At 38.4% G+C, this 26,387-nt stretch overlaps 1 protein-coding gene and 1 non-coding gene across 4 annotated transcripts in view; one reads left to right on the forward strand and one right to left on the reverse strand.

Annotated features, from left to right (window-relative positions):
* Positions 1-26,387, forward strand: part of NAA16 (N-alpha-acetyltransferase 16, NatA auxiliary subunit) — a 66,702-nt gene that overhangs the window by 25,721 nt on the left and 14,594 nt on the right. For all 3 annotated transcript variants that reach the window (XM_024231076.3, XM_054528940.2, XM_054528941.2), the window contains 5 exons: positions 829-935; positions 18,919-18,991; positions 21,987-22,156; positions 22,483-22,635; positions 25,701-25,829. In XM_024231076.3, coding sequence (XP_024086844.1) covers positions 829-935; positions 18,919-18,991; positions 21,987-22,156; positions 22,483-22,635; positions 25,701-25,829 — 632 coding nt within the window. The remainder of the gene's footprint in view (positions 1-828; positions 936-18,918; positions 18,992-21,986; positions 22,157-22,482; positions 22,636-25,700; positions 25,830-26,387) is intronic.
* Positions 18,328-18,430, reverse strand: LOC112128626 (U6 spliceosomal RNA). Its single transcript, XR_002911120.1, has one exon. It is a non-coding gene; the product is annotated as a U6 spliceosomal RNA (small nuclear RNA).

The raw sequence follows: 26,387 nt of genomic DNA on the forward strand, positions 1-26,387 counted from the left end.
ACTTGAGGCTAAATCATTCATGACATACATGTGTTTTTGTTTTTTCTTTCCAAATGATTAGGTAAATCCATGTCCTTATGTATTAGTCCATACTGTCAAAAAGTTCTTGTATCTTTGTATTTAAAGTTAAAATTCTTTGAATATTCTCTGCTTTCAAAAGGTGACGACAAAAATCATTTGTAGGGGTTTAGCAATGAAAGAATTATTTACTTGATGTTGCAAATAGGGTATTTATTTTAGTTGTAATGTTAGAATGCCCATGGCTCAGTCTAATGTCTAACATAAATTTACCTTATTTTTATTGTTGGTCTCACTCACTGAGATGTTAAGTTCTATTAAAAATTTTTTTTTTTTATTTTTATTTTAATCACTGCTCTATCCCCAATACCTAGAACAGTACCTGGCACGTAGTAAGTGCTTGACACATTATTGTGGAATGAATGAATGAATGAGTGTTGAAGTAAATGACAAGTTGATTTGGGAAAACATTTGTAAACACCAGCTTAGTGTTTAAAAAGATCTTTTGGCTATCACTTGAATATAGTGCTGGTTACAGTAGTCTGCTGCAGAGTGCTTTATGCATGTCTGCAGGGTTTTGAGCTGTAGACTGAGTGTGCTAGTCAGTGAGAGATTAGGAAAGATATTTGATATTGTGCTAAATTCAGAATGGATAGTTGATAACTTTTACTTAAAACTGTATGACTTTTTGGATTTATAAATTGGATAGGAGCATAATTGTTTCTGAGGGAGCTTTATTTTTATTTAGAAAATCATTTTAAGAATTGTTTGCGTGAACCAAAGAATAACAAAGTATGCTTTTGTTTCTAGGTGAAAGATTTAGAGAACTAATGGATAAGTTCCTGAGGGTTAACTTCAGTAAAGGCTGCCCACCCTTGTTTACTACTTTGAAATCTTTATATTACAATACAGAAAAGGTAAAATTTGGTATTTATTCAGATTTGCTATAGTCTTTTTACTAAATTGTAGAAAGATGTCCATGTAAATAATGTGTTATTACTTAATCATTTTCTCTGTTTCAGTAATGTTACTTTACTTTCAGTCTAATTACTGAAATTACATGCCTGTAGTATAAGTAATATCAAAGTAAAGCGTTTATGAAAGCACTAAGATTATAAAGGTTGTTTATTTTTAATGGGTATACTTTTTTTAGTAGGATTTTAAATTTGACATTGTTACCAAAGGTATATATTTATTCTGTGATTATTATTTTATGGTACAATTATGGATTTTTAAATTAGTTATGCATGGTTTTAAAGTTAGAGCTTGGATAATTGAGTTAGTGCAACAGTAAAATGCAATTTGGTCAAATTACTGGTACAAATTACTAGTTTTAATCAGTAGGCTACATTTTAATAAATACAGGTTTAGCTAGTTCTTGAATAAAGAATTGTCTTTCTGCTTTTTAAAATTAGAAAATAGGCCAGGTGTGGTGGCTCACGCCTATAATCCTAGCACTTTGGGAGGCCGAGGTGGGCAGATCACGAGGTCAGGAGATTGAGACTATCCTGGCGAACATGGTGAAACCCCGTCTCTACTAAGAATACAAAAAATTAGCCGGGCGTGGTGGCGGGCGCCTGTAGTCCCAGCTACCCGGGAGCTTGAGGCAGGAGAATGGCGTGAAGCCGGGAGGCAGAGCTTGAAGTGAGCCAAGATCATGCCACTGCACTCCAGCCTGAGTGACAGAGCGAGACTCCGTCTCAAAAAAAAAATTTTTTTAGAAAATAGGCACTTAAATCTTGGTCTTCAATTAGAAAGATAATTAAAAGTTAATAGAAAGCAAGTTATACTTGTATTTCCAAGTGTTGCTTCTTATTAAAGTCTAAAATCTTGTTTTTTCTATAGTCAGTTTTTTAAAGTTACTACTGGATAAGGAAAAGATTTTATTAGAAATGCCAAAAAATTTTTAGTTAAGCTTCTGTCGTATTTATTTAGCTTTGATTCATAATAATTTGTAAATTTGCAGTAATTGTGAATAATACAATGTTGGAAACATCAGTTATAGTTGATTGGCATTTTCCTACCTGTGGCAGCAGGTTTCATAAACAAAAGAAACAACTGATGATATCTAGTACCCAGTTAGAAAAAAACATCATTTATGTTAAAAAAAACAACCAAAAAAAAAAACCTTACAATTCTTTAATGTCTATTGTATGGTCTATTTGACTGCAGTGTTTCTGCTGTCAGTTTTTTGAGAGATAGTGATTGATTTCTGTGTAAACGTGTACCCGGTGCCTGCCAATAATTTATCTAGATTATTTAACATTGGGTAAAATTGTTTTGTTCTTTTTGGTGAGGGTGACAGAGAAGAAAGGTTAGATGAAATGTCAGAAATAAAAAGAGATCTTATGTATGTGAATTAGAATACTTCTTTTATAACAGTCTTGCAGCAGCTACTGACTACAGTGGACATTAAAGGATTTGTGTCTCTTAAGCCATCATGGGGCTTTCACAGGGTGTTGTTCACAGGCATAGGCTTTTTACTTTTTAAAAATTCTTCTAATATTGATCCAAAGTTGCCATTACAAAAATGCTAAACTTTTTTTGGTATTTTATATAAAGCATGAAAATTATATTTTTGAATAAGGCACTGAGAATACACTAATTCATATAGGAACCATCTCTTCAGTGTTAATTTTAAAGCAAGCAACAGGAATGCTATTTTATTAGAAATGCCAGAAGACCAAGTGTGTTTGCAAAATGAATTAAACTGCAGAAAATTGAGCTCAAGTTATCTGAATTTAGTATAGTGAGAAAAACTTTGCAAGTCTAAGAACTGTTTCTCAAATAATTGTGGCCACATGTATCTGTGATTGCTCATGAGACCATTTTATTTATTTTATTTTTTAATTATTTTTCAATTAAATTTTGTAAGTTTTGTGTTTGACTTTTTTTGTGGTTTCAAAAAAACTATTTCAATAGTGTTTGGGGAGTGGGTGGTGGTTGGTTACACGGACAAGTTCTTTAGCGGTGATTTCTGAGATTTTTGGTACACCCATCACCTGAGCAGTGTGTACTGCACCCCGAAACCATTTTAAAAACTGCACATTTCTAACTAGCAGTGAGACCTGTTTTTAGTAGTTAGCTGGATTTTTAACTTTCGAGGAAGGATTTCAAGGAGGTGAAGTATGATAAACAGCTATTGTTTGTAAGTTTCCAAATATTAAAGAGTAATTCATGTTGGTAGCATGAAAATGAAATTGTCTTTTGAAGTTAGTTTAGAATGTAGTACAGCTGCAAAAAATGTATTTCTTAAATGTCTCCAGCATTTAAATTTTCTTGGCAAACTAGAGTTTGGGTAGAGTGGAAGGCAATGAGTGGTTGTCAGACAAATTCCATAACTTTTTTTTGTTTGTTTGTTTTGTTTTTGTTTTTTTGAGATGAAGTCCCACTCTGTTGCCCAGGCTGGAGTGCAGTGGCGCGATCTCGGCTCACTGCAACCTCCGCCCCCCGGGTTCAAACGATTCTCCTGCCTCAGTCTCCCAAGTAGCATGGGAATACAGGTGCCTGTCACCATGCCCAGCTAATTTTTTGTATTTTTAGTAGAGACAGGGTTTCATGATGTTGACGAGGCTGGTCTTGAACTCTAGCCTTAGGTGATTCACCCACTTTGGCTTCCTAAAGTGCTGGGATTACAGGCGTGAGCCACTGCGCCCGATTAAGTTCCATAAGGTTTTTAAAAACATAGGTAGGTATTTGAAATGGCACTCATTTTACTTTTGTCAGTGAGGTTTTGGAGAAATCTTTGGTGAAGAAAAGTTTCGAGAAATTCTCATTTTCCCAGCTTTCTTTAATGTTGAAATAGAATCTTCTATAAACTCTGATATCAAGGTGTTCTTGTCTTTTGTAAATAAGAACAAAATGTTACTAAAAATATATTTATATCCCTTTTAAGTTAGATTTTGTTAAAGTTAATATTGTTTTGTTTCTTATTAACCATTCGAATATAGGTGTCCTGTCCATAACAGATAACTTGCTGAGATGATATACATTTGCTTACTTGTTTTGAAAAGTACTTAAAAAAAATTGCCAGTCTTTGAGTGAGGCTTTGGGGTCTGTCCATTTTGTTGATCTTTTCAAAAAACCAGCTCTTGGATTCATTGATTTTTTTGAAGGGTTTTTTGTGTCTGTATCTCCTTCAGTTCTGCTCTGATCTTAGTTATTTCTTGCTTTCTGCTAGCTTTTGAATTTGTTTGCCCTTGCTTCTCTAGTTCTTTTAATTGTGATGTTAGGGTGTTGATTTTAGATCTTTCCTGCTTTTCTTGTGGGCATTTAGTGCTGTAAATTTCCCTCTACACACTGCTTTGAATGTGTCCCAGAGATTCTGGTATGTCTTGTCTTTGTTCTCATTGGTTTGAAAGAACATCTTTATTTCTGCCTTCATTTTGTTATTTACCCAGTAGTCATTCAGGAGCAGGTTGTTCAGTTTCCATGTAGTTGTGCGGTTTTGAGTGAGTTTTTTTTTTTTTTTTTCTGAGATGGAGTCTCTCTTATCACGCCCAGGCTGGAGTGCAGTGGCGCGATCTTGGCTCACTGCAAGCTCTGTCTCCCGGGTTCACACCATTCTCCTGCCTCAGCCTCCAGATCAGCTGGGACTGCAGGCGCCCGCCACCGTGCCCAGCTAATTTTTTTTGTATTTTTTAGTAGAGACGGGGTTTCACCGTGGTCTCGATCTCCTGACCTCGTGATACACCCGCCTCGGCCTCCCAAAGTGCTGGGATTACAGGCGTGAGCCACCGCGCCCAGCTTGAGTGAGTTTCTTAATCCTGAGTTCTAATTTGATTGCACTGTGGTCTGAGAGACAGTTTGTTGTGATATGTTTTCTTTTACAAAATGCTGAAGAGTGCTTTACTTCCAGTTATGTGGTCAATTTTAGAATAAGTGCGATGTGGTGCTGAGAAGAGTGTATATTCTGTTGATTTGGGGTGGAGAGTTCTGTAGATGTCTGTTAGGTCTGCTTGGTACAGAGATGAGTTCAACTCCTGGATATTTAGATTGCTATATATATCATAGGGATTCCAGTATCTTTCATGCTTCACTGAAATAGTATCATTTTTAATGAAGATAATGGTAAGAATATTTCTAACTTAATTTTTTGTGGATATCATCTCATTGAAAATATCAGTTGTGTATTTATAGGTAATAACCACCTTTAAATGTTCTGGTAATATGTACTGTTTTCTTCTTACGAGTGATTACAAGAAAAAGGGGACAACTTGCCAGCCGTGGTGGCTCATGCCTGTAATCCAGCACTTTGGGAGGCTGAGGTGGGAGGATCGCTTGAGATCAGGAGTTCAAGACAAGCCTGACAACATAACAAGACTCCGTCTCTGCAAAAAATGAAGACAATTGGTCATAGTGGCATGTACCTGCACTCCCAGCTGCTTGGGAGGCTGAGGTGGAAGGATCTCTTGAGCCTTGGAGGTCAAGGTTGCAGTGACCTGTGATCAGGCCACTGCACTCCAGCCTGTGCCACAGACTTGAGACCCTGTCTAAGAAAAAAATAAGAACACCTCCTACTTTTAGAGAATAACTGTTAAGACCTTGAAGTGCACAGATGTTTTCATCTGTCACTTTGTATTGTAGTCTCTCACATATTGTATCAGACCAAACTTTTTTTTAAAAAATTTATTTATTTATTTATTTTTTTGGAGACAGAGTCTCACTCTGTTGCCTAGGCTGCAGTGCAGTGGCGCAATCTCCGCTCACTGCAAGCTCCGCCTCCTGGGTTCGCGCCATTCTCCTGCCTCAGCCTCCCGAGTAGCTGGGACTACAGGCGCCTGCCACCATGCCCGGGTAGTTTATTTGTACTTTTAGTAGAGACGGGGTTTCACTGTGTTCGTTGAGATGGTCTCGATCTCCTGACCTCGTGAACTGCCCGCCTTGGCCTCCCAAAGTGCTGGGATTACACGCGTGAGCCACCACACCCGGCCTTTCTCTCTCTTTTTTTTTTGGAGACAGAGTCTTGCCCTGCCGTCCAGGCTGGAGTGCAGTGGCGCGCTCTCGGCTCACTGCAACTTCCGCCTCCCAGGTTCAAGCGAGCCTCCTGCCTCAGCCTCCCGAGTAGCTGGGACTACAGGCACACACTGCCATGCCTGGCTAATTTTTTGTAGTTTAATAGAGACAGGGTTTCATCGTGTTGCCCAGGTTGGTCTTGAACTCCTGAGCTCAGGCAATCCGCCATCCTTGGCCTCCCAAAGTGCCAGGGTTAACAGACGTGAACCATCGCGCCCGGCCCAGGCCAAATTTTATTATGAATAATTGCTTACTGGCTCTATAAATTAGTGTCCATTTCTTCGAAGTGTGAATAAAGAACCTTGCCTAGTAATCTTTTTGATTGGGTCTCAGAATCATTCTGTTCCCGAGTTGGCATAACAGCAATAATAAAAAATCAAAACTAGAAACAAACAACTAACAGTATTCACAACATCTGTAGCAGTTTAATGAGAAGATTTTACATGTATCATAGTCTGCTGGTGGTCTGAGTCGTCATGCCAACAAATTATTTCTATAACGCCCATAGATAAGTTGTCCAGTGGGACAGTGAGTTAGATGTTTGACCAGCCATTTCATATGGTACACAACTAATGTGTGTTGTGTATTACCTTTTCACATTGATGATATTTATAAGGAATCTTACCTCCTCACTTTTCTATTGGCATTTGTGTAAGTTTGTAGCACTCTTCCATCAGTTTCCATGTTCTCAAATAGTAAAAGTGCTGAGTAACTTGGCACAAAAGTTTAGAAGTAATTTTTCATCAAAAAAGTGCTATAATTACAATATAGAAAATTTGGAAAACAGAGGAAAGATCTTAAAAAATGGGAGGGAAGCCCAAACAAAACCCAATTATAAACTGCCACGTGACTATACAATTTAAGAGCATTTACACATTTATTTATTTATTTTATAAATAAATGAAATAGCATCTTGCTCTGTCTCCCAGGCTGGAGAGCAATGAATGGCCCAATCATAGCTCACTGTAGCCTTGACTTCCTGGGTTCAAGTGATCCTTCCATCTCAGCCTCTTGAGTAGATGCGTGCCACAATGCCTGGTTAATTTTTTAATTTGTAGAGATGGGATCTTGCTGTATTGTTCACGCTGATCTCAAACTTCTGGGCTCAAGTGATTCTCCTGCCTTAGAATCCCAATGCACTGCGATTACAGGTGTGAGCCACCACGCCTAGCTCTAAGAGCATTTTAAATGTAATTCCTTTTACAGTTTTTTTTTTACTGTGAATTTAATTGTGGTGTATGTAGTCATTTTGACCATAAATTTTGTTCTTCGTTTTCCCCCTAGCAGTTTCTTTTTAAAAATTTGTTTTTGTTTTTGGGTTTTTTTTTTTGGAATCTCGCTCTGTCACCAGGCTGGAGTGCAGTGACACCATCTCGGCTCACTGCAACCTCCGCCTCCTGGGTTCAAGTGATTCTCCTGCCTCAGCCTCCCGAGTAGCTGGGACTACAGGCATACACCGCCACGCCCGGCTAATTTTATTTTATTTTTTGTATTTTAGTAGAGACGGAGTTTCACCATGTTGCCCAGGCTGGTCTCGAACTCCTGAGCTCAGGCAATCTGCCCACCTTGGCCTCCCAAAGTGCTAGGATTACAGGCGTGAGCCACTGCACCCGGCCTAGAAATTTTTTTTATAGAGATGGGGTCTTACTGTGTTGCCCAGGCTGGTCTCAAAATCTTGGACTCGAGAGATTTGCCTGCCTTGGCCTCCCAAAGTGCTGAGAATTGTAGGTGTGAACCTACACACACCTCCCTGCCCCCGCAGTTTCGTAAGCTTTTACTGTGTTGTTATATAATCTTCATTATCCTTTTTAGTTATTACATAACCTTTTAGAACCATCCCTCCATTGTTGAATTTGGTTTTTCAAGTTATTATTATTATTATTAAATATCTTTATACTAGCTTTGCTTAGCATTATTTTCTTCTCATGTTTTCTTCTCTCAGAGTCATTCAGTGGGTAAAGGACATGAACATTTTTGTGGTTCTTGATAAACACAGATAAATTAGTTTTTCACAAGGTTGTAAATATCAATTTGTATTCCCACTAGCAGTGTGCCTGAAATATTTCCTGTCTTGTGTTTGTTTTTCTGTTTTTGTTTTAACATGGAAATGTTAAAAATTTAGTGGAACCAGATTTGGTGATTTTTATTTCTGTTATGGAAGTTCATCTCTTGTTTTAAAACCATCTTGGAAAGTCCTCTTTAGAGCAGCACTTTTTAATGAGGGTGTTGGGGAGTGGATTTTTTCCCTTTGGGACATTTTACAATGTCTGGAGAGGTTTTTGATTGTCACTGCAGTGAGGTGAGGTGTGCTACTGGCATCCAGTGTGTGGAGGCAGGGATGCTGCTAAATATTCCACAAGGTACAGGACAGCCTTCCTAACAAATAATTCTACTGTTGACATGTTGGGCTAGATAATTCTTTGTAATGTAGGGCTGTCCTGTGCATTGTAGGATGTTTAGCAAACTCCCTGGCCTCTACTATCAAGATGTCAGTAGCTTCCCCACCAGTATTTTTGTTTTGGTAACAGCTTTATTGAGATATAATTAATATATCATAACATTTACCTATTAAAAGTATACAGTTCAATGTATATTCACAGAGTTGTGCAGTCATCACTGCAATGTAATATTTTGTCATCCCCCAAAGAGACTCCATATCCTTTAGCTGTAATTCTCTCACAACCTTCATGTCCCTCTCAGCTATAGGCAACCATTAGCCTACTTTCTGTCTATGGATTTCCCAGTCTGGACCTTTTATATAAATGGACTTACCTAATGTATAGTCTTTTTGGGTCTGGCTTCTTTTATTTAATATTTTTATCTGCAATTGTAGCATGAATCAGTAATTCATTCCCTTTTATGACCAAGTAACATTCCATTGTATGGATATACCACATTGATTGTTTCTACCTTTTGGTTATTTTGAATAGTGCTGCTGTGAACTTTGGTGTACAAGTTTTTGTGTAGACATGCTTCCATTTCTCTTAGGTGTGTATCTGGGAATGGAATTGCTGAGTCAAATGGTAACTCTATGTTTAAACTTTTAAGGAACTGTCAGACTCTTTTTCCAAAGTTCTTCCACCATTTTACATTCCCACAAGCAGTATACGAGGGTTCTGATTTCTGCACATCCTCATTAACACTTGTTATTATTGATGATAGCCATCATAGTGGGTGTGAAATGGTAATTTCTTGAGGTTTTGCTTTGCATTTCCTGGTTACCGTTGGTATTATCTTTTATGTGCTTATTGGCCTTTGTATCTGTTCTTTGGGGAAATGTCATTCATTTTCTTTGCCTATTTTTAAATTGGGTTATTTCTCTTTTTACTGTTCAGTTTAAGGAAGTTTTGTTTTTGTGGGGTTTTTTAAGGTTTTTTTGTTGTTCGTTTTTTTGAGGCAGGGTCTCACTCTGTCACCCAGGCTGGAGTACAGTGGTGCGATCTCACCTCACTGCAACCTTGACCTCCTGGGCTCAGGTGATCCTCCCACCTCCACTTCCTGAGTATCTGGGACTACAGGCATGCGCTACCATGCCTGGCTCATTTTTTGTAGAGACAGGGTTTCACCATTTGCTGACCCTGGTCTTAAAATCCTGGACTCAAGCAATCTGCACGTCTCACTCTTCCAAAGTGTTGGGATTACAGGCGTGAGCCAACACGCCGGGCCAGAAGTTTTAAAAATATATTCCAGATACAAATCTCTCATCAGATATATTATGTGAAAGTATTTTCTGTTCTGCTACGGGTTGTCTTTTCATTTTCTTAATGGTGTCATTTGATGCACAAAAATTTTTAATTTGGATGAAGTCCAGCTTATCTTTTTTTTCCTTTTGTTGCTCATGCTTTCTGTGTTTTATCTAAAAACCATTTCCAAGTCTAACGTCATGAAGATTTATAAACATGTTTACTTCTAAGAGTTTGCATTGAGGCATTCACTCTATTTTGAGTTCATTTTGTGTATGGTGTGGTAGGAGACCAAATTCATTCTTTTGTGTGTGACTATCCAGTTTTCCAGCACCATTCGTTGAAGGGACTGTTCTTTCCCTGTTGAACGATCTTGGCAGCCTTGTCTAAAAAAGATTAACCATAAATGCGAGGGTTCACCTCTGAACTCTCAAGTCTGTTCCACTGATGTGTATGACTGTCTTTATTGTTTTGTATTATTCTTTTATGAGATTGTTATTCAGGTTCAACCACAATAGGAGACACTGGAGAGGCTCAGGAAAAAACAAAGTTTATCATACAGGTCCTAGAGACAAGAGGCATGCTGTGCCATGCCATGCTGGGCCACTTGGGGAAGACACTAGGGTGGTTAGGAGGGAGGGAAGGATTAGGCTACTGCCTTCATCGAGGTTTCCTTAGGGTAGGGCAGGGTGAACAGTTTAGTTTGAATAATTTTGGCATACTTTAGACTGGCGGGGTGGTCTCGTTGCCTGTCACCTGGCCCTGGGATGATTAGGCAGAGGAATAGTGCCTCTTGGGGTATAAGGGCCAGATAGAGGAGATATGGCTCTGGATTTTGAATAGCTTGCATATTAAAGACATACTCCTAGCTGGGCCCTTTGTTATCTTTAAGAATTGGCTAGACCCTGGAGGGACAGTTTCTCAAATAGCTACAAATGTTCTTTAACATGTTAAACATCAGTATACAAGAAAAGCTGAAAGTCCATCTGTGCCAGTGCCATACTGTCTTGCTTACTGTAGCAGTGTGGTAAGTTTTGAAATTAGGAAGTGTGAGCCGGGCGCGGTGGCTCACGCCTGTAATCCCAGCACTTTGGGAGGCTGAGGTGGGTGGATCACGAGGTCAAGAGATCAAGACCATCCTGGCCAACATGGTGAAACCCCCACCTCTACTAAAAATACAAAAATCAGCTGGCGTGGTGGTGAGCGCCTACAGTCCCAGCTGCTCGGGAGGCTGAGGCAGGAGAATCACTTGAACCCAGGAGGCGGAGGTTGCAGTGAGCCGAGATTGAGCCACTACACTCCAGCGTGGCAACAGAGTGAGACTCCATCTCAAAAAATAAAAAAATAAATAAAAAGAAATCAGGAAGTGTGACTCCTCCTACTTTGTTTTTCAAGACTATTTTTTTATTATGTTTGTTTTTCAAGACTATTTTGGTTATTCGGGGTTCCTTTTATTTCCATTTGAATTTTAGGATTGGCTTTTCTATTTCTGCAAAGCAGCCATCTGGGATTTTGATGGGGATTTTGTTGAATCTGCAGATCATTTTGGAAGTATCCTCAACAATATTAAGTCAATCTTTGAACATGGGATGTCTTTCTTTGTATTTAGGTCTTTGATTTCTTTCAACCAGTATTTTGTAATTTTTATTGTACAAGTCTTGTGCATCTTATGTTAAATTTGTTCCTAAGCATGCCATTCTTTTTGATGGCAGTCTAGATGAAATTGTTTTTATAATTTCATTTTTGGATTATTCTTTGCTAGTATATGGAAATACAGTTGATTTTTATATGTTGATTTTGTCTTCTGAAACCTTGCTGAACTTGTTTATTCGTTGTTATAGATGTTTTAATAGATTCCTTAGGATTTTCTATGTGCAAGATCATGTCATCTGCAAATAGAAAGTTTTACTTCTTTCTTTCCAATCCATACCCTTTTTATTTCATTCTCTTGACTAATTGCCCTGGGTACCTTCAGTACAATATTGACTAGAAGTGGTGAGAGTTCTTTGTCTTGTTCCTGCTCTTAGAGGAAAAGCATCTAGATTTTTCACCATTAAGTATTGTGTTAGCTGTGGGTTTTTCATATATGTCCTTTGTAATGTCAAGGAAGATCCCTTCAACTCCTAGTTTATTGTGCATTTTTATCATGAAAGTCTGTTACTGAGTTCTGTCACTTGCTTTTTCTGTGTTAAGAAGATTATGTAGGTTTTTTTTAAAAAACAAATCTATTGATATATGGTATATTTACATTAATTGATTTCAGATGTTAAACCAATTTTTTATTTTTTTTCAAGACTGAATCTCACTCTGTCACCCGGGCTGGAGTGCAGTGGCACGATCTCGGATCACTGCAACCTCCACCTCGCGGGTTCAAGCTATTCTCCTGCCTCAGTCTCCCAAGTAGCTGGGACTACCGGCGTGCACCACCATACCCGGCCAGTTTTCCTATTTTTTAGTAGAAACGGGATTTCACCATGTTGGACAGGCTGGTCTTGAACTCCTGACCTCAGGTGATGCACCTGCCTTTCAAAGTGCTGGGATTACAGGCGTGAGCCGCCACTCCTGGCTGATGTTAAACCAGTCTTGCATTGCTGGGTGAAAGCCTACTTGGTCATGGTGGGTAATTCTTTTTCTATATTGATGGGTTCGATTTGCTAGTGTTTTGTTTAGGATATTGCATTTATATTCCTAAGAGATAAAGGTCTAGTTTTCTTTTCATGTCTTTATCAGATTTTGCTATCAGGGTGATACTGGCCTCATAATGAATTGGGAAGTGTTCTCTCCTTTTTTTTTTGGGAAGAGTTTGTGAGAATTGGTATTATTACTTTTTTAAATGTGTGGTAGAACTTACCATTTACCAGTGAAGTCATATGGGCCTGGACTTTTCTTCGTGGGTAGTTTTTTATTATGTATTCAAACTCTTCATCACTGGTTTATTCAGATTTTCTATTTCTTCTTGACTGGCTTTTGGAAATTCATGGTTTTAGATATTTGTCTACTTCATCTATGTTATACAGTATTGGCATATGTGTGTCATAGTCTGTTATTGTTATAAAGTCAGTGGTAATATCCCCTCTTACCATTTTTGGTTTTAATATTTTGAGTGTTCTCTGTTTTTTACTTTGTCAGTCTAGCTAAAGGTTTGCCAATTTTCTTGATCTAAAGAGCCAAGTTTTGGGTTTGTTGACTTTCCTCCTCTATTTCATTAATTTTCACTTTATTGTGTCCTTTTGCTTGTTTTAGGTTTAGTTTGGTCTTTTTTCTAATTTTTTTTTCTTTTTCTTTTTTAAATCTTTGTTTAGAGATTGGGTCTTGCTCTATCACCCAGGCTGGAGTGTAGTGGCGAGATTGTAACTCATTGTAGCATCAAACCCTTAGGCTCAAGTGATCCTACTACCTCAGCCTCCCAAGTAACTGGGACTATAGGCATGTACCACCACGCCTGGCTAAGTTTTTTATTTTATAGAGATGGATCTTGCTATGTTGCCCAGGCTGATCTCAAACTCATGGCCCAAGTGATCCTCTCACCTAGGCTTCCCAAAGTGTTGGGATTATGGGCACGAGCCACTGTGCCTGGTCCTTTTTTTTTTTTTTCTTATGTGTGCTATGTGTTACATATGTTTGTCTTTTATTTTGCTGATTTAGTGAGGAAAAACAGGTTTTCTTGAAGGATAAAAATGTGTATTTATTCAAAAAGATAATTAGTAAAATTAGTTTAATTTGGTTTAATTTTTGTTCAACTAAAGGTAACAGTCTGTATACTTTTTAAAATGTCATACATGGCCGGTTGTGGTGGCTCATGCCTGTAATCCCAACACTTGGGGAGGCTGAGGTGGGTGGATCACCTGAGGTCAGGAGTTCATGACCAGCCTGACCAACATGGTGAAACCCCATCTCTACTAAAAATACAAAAAAATTAGCTGGGCGTGGTGGAATAATCCCAGCTACTTGGGAGGCTGAGGCAGGAGAATCGCTTGAACCCAGGAGGGGGCAGTTGCAGTGAGCTGAGATCACACCATTGCATTCCAGCTGGGTGACAGAGCGAGACTCCATCTCAAAAAAAAAAGTCAAACATGAAACCAAAATGTGCCAGGCCACCGTGGTGGCTCATGTCTGTTATCCCAGCACTTTGGGAGGCCAACGCAGGAGGATTTCTTGAGCTCAGGAGCTCAGCCTGGGCAATGTAGTGAGGCAGTGTCTCTACAAAAAAATACAAAAATCAACCAAGTACAGTGGCGCATTCTAGATACTTGGAAGGCTGAGGTGGGAGAACCACTTGAGCCTGGAAGGTGAAGGCTGCAGTGAACTTAGACTGCATCACTGCACTCCAGCCTGGGTAACAGAGCGAGACCCTGTCTCCCCGCTTCCCTGGCCAAAAAAGGAAATCAGTTTTGTTTTTTTTTTTTGTTTTTTTTGAGACGGAGTCTCTCTCTGTCCCCCAGGCTGGAGTGCAGTGGCGCAATCTTGGCTCACTGCAAGCTCCGCCTCCCAGATTCACGCCATTCTCCTGCCTCAGCCTCCCGAGTAGCTGGGACTACAGGCGCCCGCCACCACACCCAGCTAAGTTTTTTTGTATTTTTTAGTAGAGACGGGGTTTCACCATGTTAGCCAGGATGGTCTCGATCTCCTGACCTCGTAATCCACCCGCCTCGGCCTCCCAAAGTGCTGGGATTACAGGCTTGAGCCACCGCGCCAGGCCAGTTTTGTTTTTTTTTTTAAGATAAGAGTTTCACTCCCATTGCCCAGGCTGGAGCGCAATGGCACGATCTTGGCTCACTGCAACCTCCACCTCCTGGACTCAAGCGATTTTCCTGCCTTAGCCTCCCAAGTAGCTGGGACTCCAGGCACGGGCCACTACACCCAGCTAACTTTTTGTTGTATTTTTTTGTAGAGATGGGGTTTTACCATGTTGCCCAGGCTGGTCTTGGACTCCTGGGCTTAAGTGATCTGCCTGCCTCAGCCCCCGAAAGTGCTGTGGGATTATTATAGGCATGAGCCACCGCACCCAGCCCCAAAATGTTTAAAGGCTCTAAGAAGAGGTGTACATTAATTTGGGACTTCCATATTCACTGTTAGAAAGTACTTGTTTTTTAGCCATTCGTTTGTGAGTGTCAGGCTCTTAAGTGAAGACGTTCAATGAGTCAACATCCAGGTTTGCCTAGGTTGGTACACTTTGATTCCATTGAAGTTGGACATCAGTGCTCATGTGCTTTGAATATGAATATTTGTATTTTCATAAAGTTGGGGAAAATAATACATAAAGCATTGGTGTGTGTTTTAATTAAATGATAAAGTTTGTAAAGTACTTGGTTTGAATATGTTCAAGAAATGGTAATTTTCCCTTACTCTCTAAATTAGATGGTAAGTCCCACCCTTCTCACACCTCATCTCTGTAGTTACTTTTATTTTATTGTCATTGTTCTTGGACAGTTTACCTCTGTAACTAGCCCCTTTAGTACCAAAATTATCACTAGTAATTGCGCTTATATCAGAACCTAATTCAGCAATTTTGGTTCTTGTTGATAAACTAGTGTACTTAATTTAGTAACTTTCATATTGCAGTGACATTTTAAACCTGTGATTTGTCTCTATTGTGAAAAAAATGTGTATCGGATATGATGTTGTGGGACTTTGTCTTTAAGGTTTTAATAAAGAGTTCTTTTAACTCTTACATAAGCAAAGCTGGTCACCAAGGACATACTTTAGGAAATTATAACAGTTACAGTATTATCTTAGGTTAGATTTTGTTAACAAAGATAAAAAGCTTCTTCCATCCTGACCTAATGTAGCTGTTAGAAGAAAGTAAACCAGGAGAAGGTGGCTGAACTTGGAAAATTTTTCACATTGTAAGAAAAATGTGGGCCATAAAATTTAAGGTGGCCATTTATGTTTTTGTTGCGATCTCAGGTACTTAAGTGGATTGGCTTTCTTGATTTTAAAATAATGGAGGCAAAACACCATTTTAAAGAAGAATAGCTATTACATATTAATTCGTCATATTACACACTACCTAATTAAATATAAATGGTAAATAAACTTGAGCAAAATAAGTCTTATACTTGAGTAAAACTTCTTAGATTAACTTTCATAGAAAATTTAGAAAATTGTTCACTTAATTACTGAATGAGAAGTAACCATAAGGCCGGGGGTGGTGGCTCATGCCTGTAATCCTAGCACTTTGGGAGGCCAAGGTGGGCAGATCGCTTGCGCTCAGGAGTTTGAGACCAGCCCGGGCAACAGGGCAAAACCCCGTCTCTACAAAAAATGCAAAAATTAGCCAGGTGTGGTGGTGCATGCCTGTAGTCCCAGCTACTCAGGAGGCTGAGGCAGGAGGATGGCTTGAGCCTGGAAGGTGGAGGTTGCAGGGAGCTGAGTTCACACCACTGCACTCCAGCTTGGGTGAGAGAGTGAGACCCCGTCTCAAGAAATAAAGTAACTATAAATTTTGGCTTGGCACAGTGGCTCACGCCTGTAATCCCAGCACTTTGGGAGGCCGAGGTGGGTGGGTCACCTGAGGTCAGGAGTTGGAGACCAGCCTGGCCAACATGGCGAAACCCCCTCTCTACTAAAAATACAAAAATTAGCCGGGCATGGTGGTGCACACCTTTAGTTCCAGCTACTCAGGAGGCTGAGGCAGGAGAATTGCTTGAACCTGGGAGGCAGAGGTTGCAGTGAGCTGAGATCACACCACTGCACTCCAGCCTAGGCAACAGAGTGAGACTTGGTCTCAAAAAAACAAAAATTTATATATATATAAAATATATTCAAGAAGTATGCCTAATGAACCAGAATGGTCAGTCCCCTTTGTTATTTTTTTAAATGTAGGAGATTTCCTATGAATTTTCCATTATCTTTTTTCACCTGTAATCAGATCTTGTTTTGAAGTTCTGAATCTGGAGATCTGTTTTATTCAGAAGTATTTATGTTCTTTTATGAAGGATTATATGTAACTTCAGTGTATGTTTTGTGGTACCCTTTACTGTTAAAATTGACTTCTTTAAAAATAGGTTTCACCCCTTCATCTCTACTAAAAATAGAAAAATTAGCCGGGTGTGGTGGCGGGTGCCCATAATCCCAGCTACTCAGGAGGCTGAGGCAGAGAATTGCTTGAACCCGAGAGGCGGAGGTTGCAGTGAGCAGAGATTGCGCCACTGCATTCCAGCCTGGTGACAGAGCAAGACTCCATCTCAAAAAAAAAAAAAAAAAAAAAAACCCACATAGGTTTCACCCTAGAGATGCATAAAGGTCCGCCCTTTTAAAAGCCACCTCTGGTTGCAGTTTTAGCAACTACCAGTAGATGGCGCAAGTTCCTGAAAAAATACTTTGCCTTTATAAGTTTAACAACTTGAGTACTAAATTTCTAAGTTTGTAGAAAAGGTTTTTAAGTTTGAGATATTCTAGGTGAGATTGGTTGGGAGGTTATGGTGGGTTAAAAATGTCTGTTAACTTTAATTTTGCTTTATAATAAAAGTCTTTTTGCAATTTTTTTTATCAGTGGTTCTCAAACTCTTAATTGTGTATCAGAATTTACAGACGGCTTGTTAAAAACAGACTGTACAGACCAGGCATGGTGGCTCACACCTGTAATCCCAGCACTTTGGTAGGTGGAGGCGGGAGGATCGCTTGAGCCCAGAAGTTCCAGACAAGCCTAGGCAATATAGTGAGACTTTGTCTCTTAAAAAAAAAAAAAAATTTATCAGGGCATGGTAATACATGCCTGTAGTCTTAGTTGCTTGGGAGGCTGAGGTAGGACAATTGCTTGAGCACAGGAGTTCAAGGCTACAGTGAGCGACTATCACACCACTGCACTCCAGCCTAGGTGACAGAGGGCGACCCTGTCTCTTACACACACACACACACACACACACACCCCCCCCAAAACAGATTGTACAGAATATTTCTAACAGATTGCCACGTGATGGTGACACTAATGTTTGACAGTATTATTAATGATCTGAAGATAACACTTTCAGAACCACTGTTTTTAAATTAAACAATCTTTGTTTTTTTTAAAAAAAGAATATACCCATTTTCCACTACCCTAATGTCTTTGGTCATATTTTCATTGAGTATGTGGTATCTGTACATACATGTTTTAGTGAAGTCATAGTATGTGTAAATTTTTTTCACATTCTGCTTTTTCTGTTATTTACACATGTTCCTTACTGTTAATGTATAGTCCTACCTTATTTCCGCATTGTCTGTCCATTGAACTCTACTAGAGATCCTGCCGTATACTGCAGCATCATGTGAGAAAGCTATCATATAGGCCTGAAAAGTGTTACAATTTGGCCTTGTGTTTTGACTAGTGTCTAGGATGATCACTGTCCTGTGTCTTTGTGGCATGAGGAGTAATCTGGATTCAAAATAAAGCTAATTAAATTATACCTTCTGATATTAAATGGTGTGCGTGAAGAGGTTTCTTTTGTAGCCATATATTCAAAAATCTGTTGAGTTTGTGACACATGACCACTTCAGTGTCAGGGGAACCATAGTGAATTTTGGTTAGTTTGTAAAGAGGTGTAGGGAGATAAGAGAAATATAATTGTTTTTCTGAAAATAAAGATGTCAAAGCCGCAGTTTTCACAAAACAGTGAAGAAATATTCCTTTTAAAATACAGAACGCTTCATGAATGTGTGTGTCATCCTTTCACAGGTGCCATGCCAATCTCTTATTGTTCCAATTTTGGTATATGTGCTGCTGAAGTGAGCACCAGACCTTATTTTGTAGTAGGTAGATAAGTAAATTGGTTAAGAAACCCCGTAATTATAGCAAGTACAATACAATTATTATATTGTAGAATTGCTAACAATAATAAGCAAAAGAGTCATTTTTAATTTCACTTATTTTCAAACCTTGAATCATTTCACTTTTTTGTAATGCATGACATTTTAGAAAATCCGAATATTTATATAATGGATAATTTGTCCCTTATAGCAGTGGTCCTTTTTTTTTTTTTTTTTTTTTGTCTTGTGAGTGGTCCATATATATAGCAATGTCCATTATTTTTTTTTTCCACCCCTTCTCCAAAGGGGAGAAATATTCATGTTAGGAATGGGGACAAAGTAGATACCCTAGTATTTTAATTAATTTATAGTTCTGAAATAAGCTGTATATTTTCCAAATGTAATTTAAACCATAATAGGTAAAAATACCTTCAATAAAATATTTTTAAATTTTAAAAATATGTTTCTTTAACAGGTTTCTATAATCCAGGAACTTGTTACTAATTATGAAGCCTCTCTTAAAACGTGTGACTTTTTTAGCCCATATGGTAAGTTTAAATTAGATTGAATTGGAATTTGATTACTCATTTCATTTTTAATCACAGTAATGCTCTTTTATGTATATTATGTGTGTGCTACCTAATGGCTACTTAATAAATGGCTTTCAAATTGGTGAATGAAATGAGAGCACTTTCAATCTTACTTAATTTAAATTTTCCATAATCCTGTGAGATGGGAGTTAACCTTGTGCGGTTTTTTTTGTTTGTTTGTTTGTTTTTTGAGACGAAGTCTCGTCCTGTCACCCAGGCTGGAGTACAGTGGCACAGTCTTGGCTCACTGCAACCTCCGCCTCCTGGGTTCAACTGATTCTCCTGCCTCAGCCTCCTGAGTAGCTGGGATTACAGGTGCCTGCCACCACTCCTGGCTAAGTGTTGCATTTTTAGTAGAGATGGGGTTTCACCATGTTGGCCAGGCTGGTCTCGAATGCCTGACCTCGTGATCCACCCGCCTCGGCCTCCCAAAGTGCTGGGATTACACGCGTGAGCCACCACACCTGGGCTTAACCTTGTTTTAACATAAGGAAACAGACTTGAGAGGTTGAATGGGTTGCCTAAGACCATGTAGTTAGTTTATATTGGAACCTATTTTTCCTGAATCCCTAAATTCTCTGCTTTTTCTACCCTCTTATTACTTTTAATCCTTTTTAGTTTGGTCCTTTGTTTCTATATTTGTAGGAGCATATTTAAATCAAGGCAACTTACTTTAGAAAACACTAGAATGTTTTCAGTTGTGCACATAGTAACTTGCGGGTTCCTTATGTGTCTCTTACATGTCATTACTCTGAGTATTTTTCTGATGTTTTTTAAGAGATGGGATCTCACTGTGTTGCCCAAGCTGAACTTCTGGGCTCAAGTGATCCTCCCACCTCAGCCTGCTGAGTGGCAAGGACTACAGACGTGTGCCATCATGCCTGGCTAATTGTGTGTGCGTGTGTGTGTGTGTGTGCACGCGCGTGGGGGGTTGGGGGAGGTTTGTAGAGATGGGATTTTGCCATGTTGCCCAGGCTGGTCTTGAACTCCTGAGCTCTAGCGATCTGCCTGTCTCAGCCTCCCAAAGTGCTGGGATTACAGATATCAGCTGCCACACCCTCTATGAGTTTTTTTAAGGCACATTCCAGACTTACTGTTTCATCTGTAAATATCTTAGTGTGCATCTCTATTTAAAACACTTAAACAGAAGAAGTCATCGCAGTGCCATGTCACACAAAACCTCATAACATAATATCTGATACCCAGTCCGCATTCAGATTTCCCCCATTATCCAAAAGAAGTCTTTGTGTTTGGTTTATTTGAGTATAGATCCAGTTAAGGTTCACACAAAATATTTGGTTGTTATATCTCCATAATTTGATGGTTATGTCTCATTATTTTAATCTAGAACAATAACTCTCCCCTCCCTTTCAAAAAAACAGTCATTTGTTGAAAGGTCATTTGTCTTACATATCCCGTATTCTAGATTTGGTTGATTGCCTTTCTCATGGTATCATTTGCTGTATTTCACTGTCATTCATACTTCTTTTAGGTTATAGTTAGGTTTACCTGCTGGATTAGATTCAGGTTCTGTTTAAATACGGGTGGTGCTTTGTGCTTCGTGTTGTGTCATATCAGGAAGCTTGAGACATTCTGGTTGTCTCTCTTTTTTGATGTTAAGATTGATAAAGATTCAGATGTTGTCAGCCTGTTATACTCATTAAAAAGGTCCATGATGGCATGGGGGCACGGTGGCTCCACACCTGTGATCCCAACACTGTAGGGGATGCTGAGGCAGAAAGATCTCTTGAAGCCAGGATTTGGAGGCCAGCCTGGGCAACAAAGTGAGACCCTGTCTCTACAAAAAATTAAAATATTAGCCAGATTCGGTGGTTCTCACCTGTAGTCCCAGCTACTTGTGAAGCTGAGGCATGAGGATCACTGGAGCCTAGGAGTTCCAGGCTACAGTTAGTTATGATCATGCCACACTGCACTCCAGCATTGGTGACAGAACAAGACAAAAATTCCTCATTGGCCTCTCAGCAATTGAAGATCATTGCCTAGATCCCTTGTTGATTCTAATAATTTCTTCTGCATTTGTTAGCTGGAATTTTTCTTATAAAGAACTTTCCTTCATGAAATACTTGGTTCCCTTGAAATATAGTTTATATAAGAGGAACAGAATAGATGCTTAACTCATTGCCTTTATTTTATTATTTGTGTTTTAATGTGTGCTATAGTATGTTTGCATGTCATTTGATCAGCTACGCTAGGAAACCTGTTTGTTTTGATGTAGTGTGGGTATATTCACTCTTTCCTCCTCATTTTTACACCAGTATGTCTTCCCTTCTGAAATCCATTTTGAGAGCTTGGTATTTCTTTTCTACTCCTCTGTAGTTAGAGGGTACAGGATGGGGAACAGGATAGAACTCAGGTAAGTGTATATATGTGACTGCTTTTTTAAGAGGACTGGGCTGTGTTTTTTCTACTTAGGTTTTTGTCAGATGGTAGGGTTGTTTCTACTTTGTCAGGTGTATCTTCTTCCTATAGGTCATAGTCTTCAACTTTGGGTATCCCTGATTTAGTATTGAGGCCTGGAAAATGGTAAGCCACAACGGTTTGGCAGTTCTTGCCTCTGCCGAAATCTTGCAGTGGTAGTTAGGAAATCTCTTTGCCAAGTTATTTTCCTTGACTTTTCCTGGTCTTGCTGCCCTTTTGCTTTCAGGCTGAGAGTTCACAGAATTAGTTTGATGTATGTCCTTTCCCCAGCATTGTTTCTTTGGAGTGAGATTGGGGTTAGAAGCCCGTCAAAGTACAATCTTATTTCTCTACATGGCTGCCACTTTTTGAACTTCATGAAGACATACCTTTTTCTTTTGAAATTAGTAGTTTTTGCTGAGTTTTTCTTGCTTATTATTATTGCAATAGTCATTTCATTATGAATTAGGAGAGAGAAAATATGTGATTTGCTTTACATTCTTCCTATAATAATTTAATATTTGTTTGATTGCAGAGAATGGGGAGAAGGAACCCCCGACAACACTACTCTGGGTTCAGTATTTCCTGGCACAGCACTTTGATAAACTTGGACAGTATTCTTTGGCTTTGGATTATATTAATGCTGCAATTGCTAGTACTCCAACTCTAATAGAATTATTCTATATGAAAGCAAAAATTTACAAGGTAAAATCTGAATCCTGTTTTTTGAGTAGTTGAAGAATTCAGCTACTTTAAGAATCCTTGGAGTTTTTCTTTGTGGAAACAAGTTCTAGGGCACCCTGATAATCTTTTTCTAGTAATTCTGTGTAGTTTCATGTTATAATCAATGTGTAATTAGATGCGTAATCATTTGATTGAGGTCTTAGTAAATGTGAACTGTAATTTTGACTTCTAAATAAATTTGACAAATGGTGACAGATTTCTTTTTTGTCAGTGTAAATTATTTTCCATTTTATTGTACTCATATTCTCTTGATTATAAATTGTGGTTCCTTTAATTATCTTTTATAGCATATAGGTAATCTCAAAGAAGCTGCCAAGTGGATGGATGAAGCACAGTCTTTGGACACAGCTGATAGATTCATCAATTCCAAATGTGCAAAATACATGCTTCGAGCAAATATGATAAAAGAAGCAGAGGAAATGTGCTCCAAGTTCACAAGGGTAGGAAATAGCATGCATGAGCATGTAATTGTCTAAATTAAGACAGTTTGTGAAGTTTGTCTAAATTAAGACAGTTTGTGAAGAACTTCAGTGGAAGTTCATAAAAATTCATTTTATTATTTTTTAAATCCCATTTAACCCTTATCCTAAGAATGGTTTCTTACTGTGGTTGTGTATCTGTGTATGTGTTTCTGGTAGGGGATGGTTAAAAAACAATAGCAAGAGCAAAATATCTTGGTACATATATAAACAGTATGCTATACTTTAGCACTTACGTGTAAAATTTGATTTATATCTCAAATCCTTTGTCCCCCTAATAATTTGTGACTGCTTTTTAATTCTGTCTTACTTTTAACTTGCTCATAGAGTTCTTTCTTTGTAGAACTAATTGCTCAGAACTAGTCTCTGTGACATTCAGGAATTTAAGTTTCCTGAGATGGGCTACACATCCATCCCTTTTCCCTCCGTCACCATCCCTTTATATCCTTTTCCACAGACTTTCTGTTATAATACATGTTTATGGTTAAAAATATAAGTAGACTAATGAAACAGAGTAGAAAGCTCAGAAACAGATTTCACACATATTTGGAAAATGGGATATACCCAGAGATAACTGTAAAAATCAGAGATGAAAATGTATTGCTGGGACAATTAGTTACTCCTGTTGGGGAAAAAGCTGCCAATATCCCTCTCTGTCACTGTACACGAATCAGTTCCAGGTGGATTAAAGATCAAATATGGAAAGCAAACCTTTCACACTTATACAAGAAAATATAAAGGAGTTTATCTTTAGGATCAACTAATTATAATATAATCTAATATAATAGAAAATTTCACTGTACACGAATCAGTTCCAAGTGGATTAAAGATCAAATATGGAAAGCAAACCTTACACTTATAGAAGAAAATATATAGGAGTTTATCTTTAGGATGAAGAAGCATTCTTTATGCTTGAGGTAGGAAGCATTTCTTGAAACCAAAAGCATAAAGTATAAAAGAAAAACTGAGGTGGGCATGGTGGCATGTGCCTATAGTCCCAGCTACCACATAGTAAATAGCACTAGGTTCAAAGTCTTCAATGCCCTTTCCACTATATCACAGGTTTGAAATTAAGAAGAGAGTATAAGGAATAAACATAAAACCAATTATGTTTTCAGAGAAAAGTACCACATGGAAGGCCAAGGTAGCGATAGGAAATAAAATGCAATTAAATATGAAGTATGCAGGTTGAGCATCCCAAATCTAAAATCCAAATTCCAAAATGCTCCAAAACTTGAAACTTTTTGAGCACTGGTATGATGGTCAAAGGAAATGCTCATTGGAGCATTTTGGATTTTGGATTTTTGGGTTTGGGATGCTCAACCAGTAAGTATAATGCAAATATTCCAAAATTGAGAAGCGTTGCAACATTTCTGGTTCCAGACATTTCTGATAAGCGATACTAAATCTATGCAAAACTTAAAGAAGTTCAGTGATTTTTAAGAAAACAAAAAACCCAGTGACACTGGAATGCGTCTTTAAAGGCACAGGAGAATGAGAAAGAAGGTGAGAGGAGTTGGTTATTTAAGGAGAGTAGTCACCAAAATCTGTGGCTCGGCTTGCTCATAACTGCCTCTGATCATCCACTTTTGACAAGTTGCCATGTTGTATGGCAAGCTTGTTCACTTTATCCACACTAGTTTGTTGGCCAGGCAAATCCATAATATGTGGTGAACAACATAATGAGGCAGGGGAGGAAAACTGCAAATGACCCTGAATAATCAGGATATATCTGCTTGCTAATAAATGAGTGTAGGGCGCATATTTCCTTCTCGCAGATTTTTCAGTTTAGAACTGTTGTACAAAGTTGCTGATGCATGTGGGATAGTTCTAGTTGATAAACTTTTTGAAATGAAAAGTAATACAGATTTCCTCTTACAAAAATGTGTGACCATTAACAAAATGGAAAATATAACACAACCATAATGAAGACAGAAAATATATCAATAATTCTGTTCACCCAGAGTTAACTAGTTTTTAGACTTTTAATGTGTTCTGAAAATTGAACTGATACACAAAATGTGAGTAAAAACTGTAGACTGAAATCATTTATGTAAGTGTACCTTTGCCATCCTTTCCTGGGGTCATATAAAATATATTTTAAATGTCTCTTCTAAACTGTGACAAAACTTGAGTATCCTTGCACTTAAAATTCGTTAATTTATGTCTCACACTCCTCTCAGAATTTTTATTGAGCCTGAATTAACAAATTCAGTTATTTGGTTTTGTCAGCCGACTGCAAAGGAGAAATATTAAAGTAGAAGAGTCGGCATGAAACAGGTGATGCTGATAGAAGCAGACATGTGGGCACAAAGAAAGTGACAATGGAGGAGGGACACTGGGAAACCAAAAAACAGACCTGCAACTATTACTAACAGATTTGACAAATACTGAATATACATAACAGTGACCCCGAGTCAGCAAGGAAGGCTGAAATAGCTTTTGCTTGAAAGGCAGAAGATAGACAATACTTCGTATGACTGCTTTCTTAAATAGTTGAAATAAAAACTTTGGTGTTTAAAAACTAAGATTTAGTAATTTGGAGTCTTTTTTATGAAGAGTGTTGAATACCCCAGCAGAGCTGGGTAAATAAGACGTTATGTATATGTGTGTTTTCCATCTGATAACTGAGATGGCTCCTAAGTGACAGTTAGGTAGCAGACAGTGTGGATGTACTAGACAAAGGGATGATTCACATTCCGGGTGGGATAGAGTGGGATGGTGCAAGATTTTATCACAATATTCAGAATGGCATGCAGTTGAAAATGTATGAATTGTTTATTTCTGCAATTTTCCCTTTAATATTTTTAGACCATGGTCGACTGTGGTAACTGAAACCATGGAAGGTGAAACCTTGGATAAGGAGAGACTATTGTAATATAAAACCATGTTTGGAAACATACTGATATATTTGCTAATTGCTGCTATTGTCATAATAGTACTGTAGCCCTAGTTGTAAAGAGGAAATGATTTTTAGGATCTGTTTCATTGTTTGCTCTCTATAGTTTTGAATGCTTCCATTTCAGGAAGGAACATCTGCCATGGAAAATCTAAATGAAATGCAGTGTATGTGGTTTCAGACAGAATGCATTTCAGCTTATCAGCGTCTGGGGAGATACGGGGATGCTTTGAAAAAATGTCATGAAGTAGAAAGGGTAAGTTGTTAGAATTTCGACTTCAGTTTTCTCTGTAAGGTGATAAAAAGCAGGTAGATTTCTACACAGGATCATCTGCCTCTTCTAACTTCTCTGGGAGCTTCATTGTGAAAAAAATTCTTGATCTTTAACCTTCTTTACATTCAGAAGTTGTAAACAATGGATTGCTTTATTGATCCTCAAGTGATCATGCTTTTGACATGTCTATATATTTTTGTCTGAAGGAAAAAGATTGTTAGTAAATGGTTATTGCTATTAACATAAATTGAAAATTTCTGTTCCCTAATTAGGCCATTATTTGATATTCATCACCACCCTAAGAGGACACACAGCTGATGGCAACCTCTTTTCCCTTTAAAACATCAGGATCTGGTCCGCAGTCAGCCTCTCTCCAGTTTGTCTTCCCAGGATATTTGCTCTCACATTCAGTATTCTGTATAACAATCTATGGCCAGTTTGCAGGCTTATTTTATTGCTTGCTTTTAGGATTATGTGTGTGATGTGCCTTAGTGAGGGGACTTTTCTTTTCCTTTGTGTGAATTTTTGTTTTCCTGTTCT

The sequence above is a fragment of the Pongo abelii genome, chromosome 14, assembly GCF_028885655.2.
Source record: "Pongo abelii isolate AG06213 chromosome 14, NHGRI_mPonAbe1-v2.0_pri, whole genome shotgun sequence".
Classification (NCBI taxonomy): domain Eukaryota; kingdom Metazoa; phylum Chordata; class Mammalia; order Primates; family Hominidae; genus Pongo; species Pongo abelii.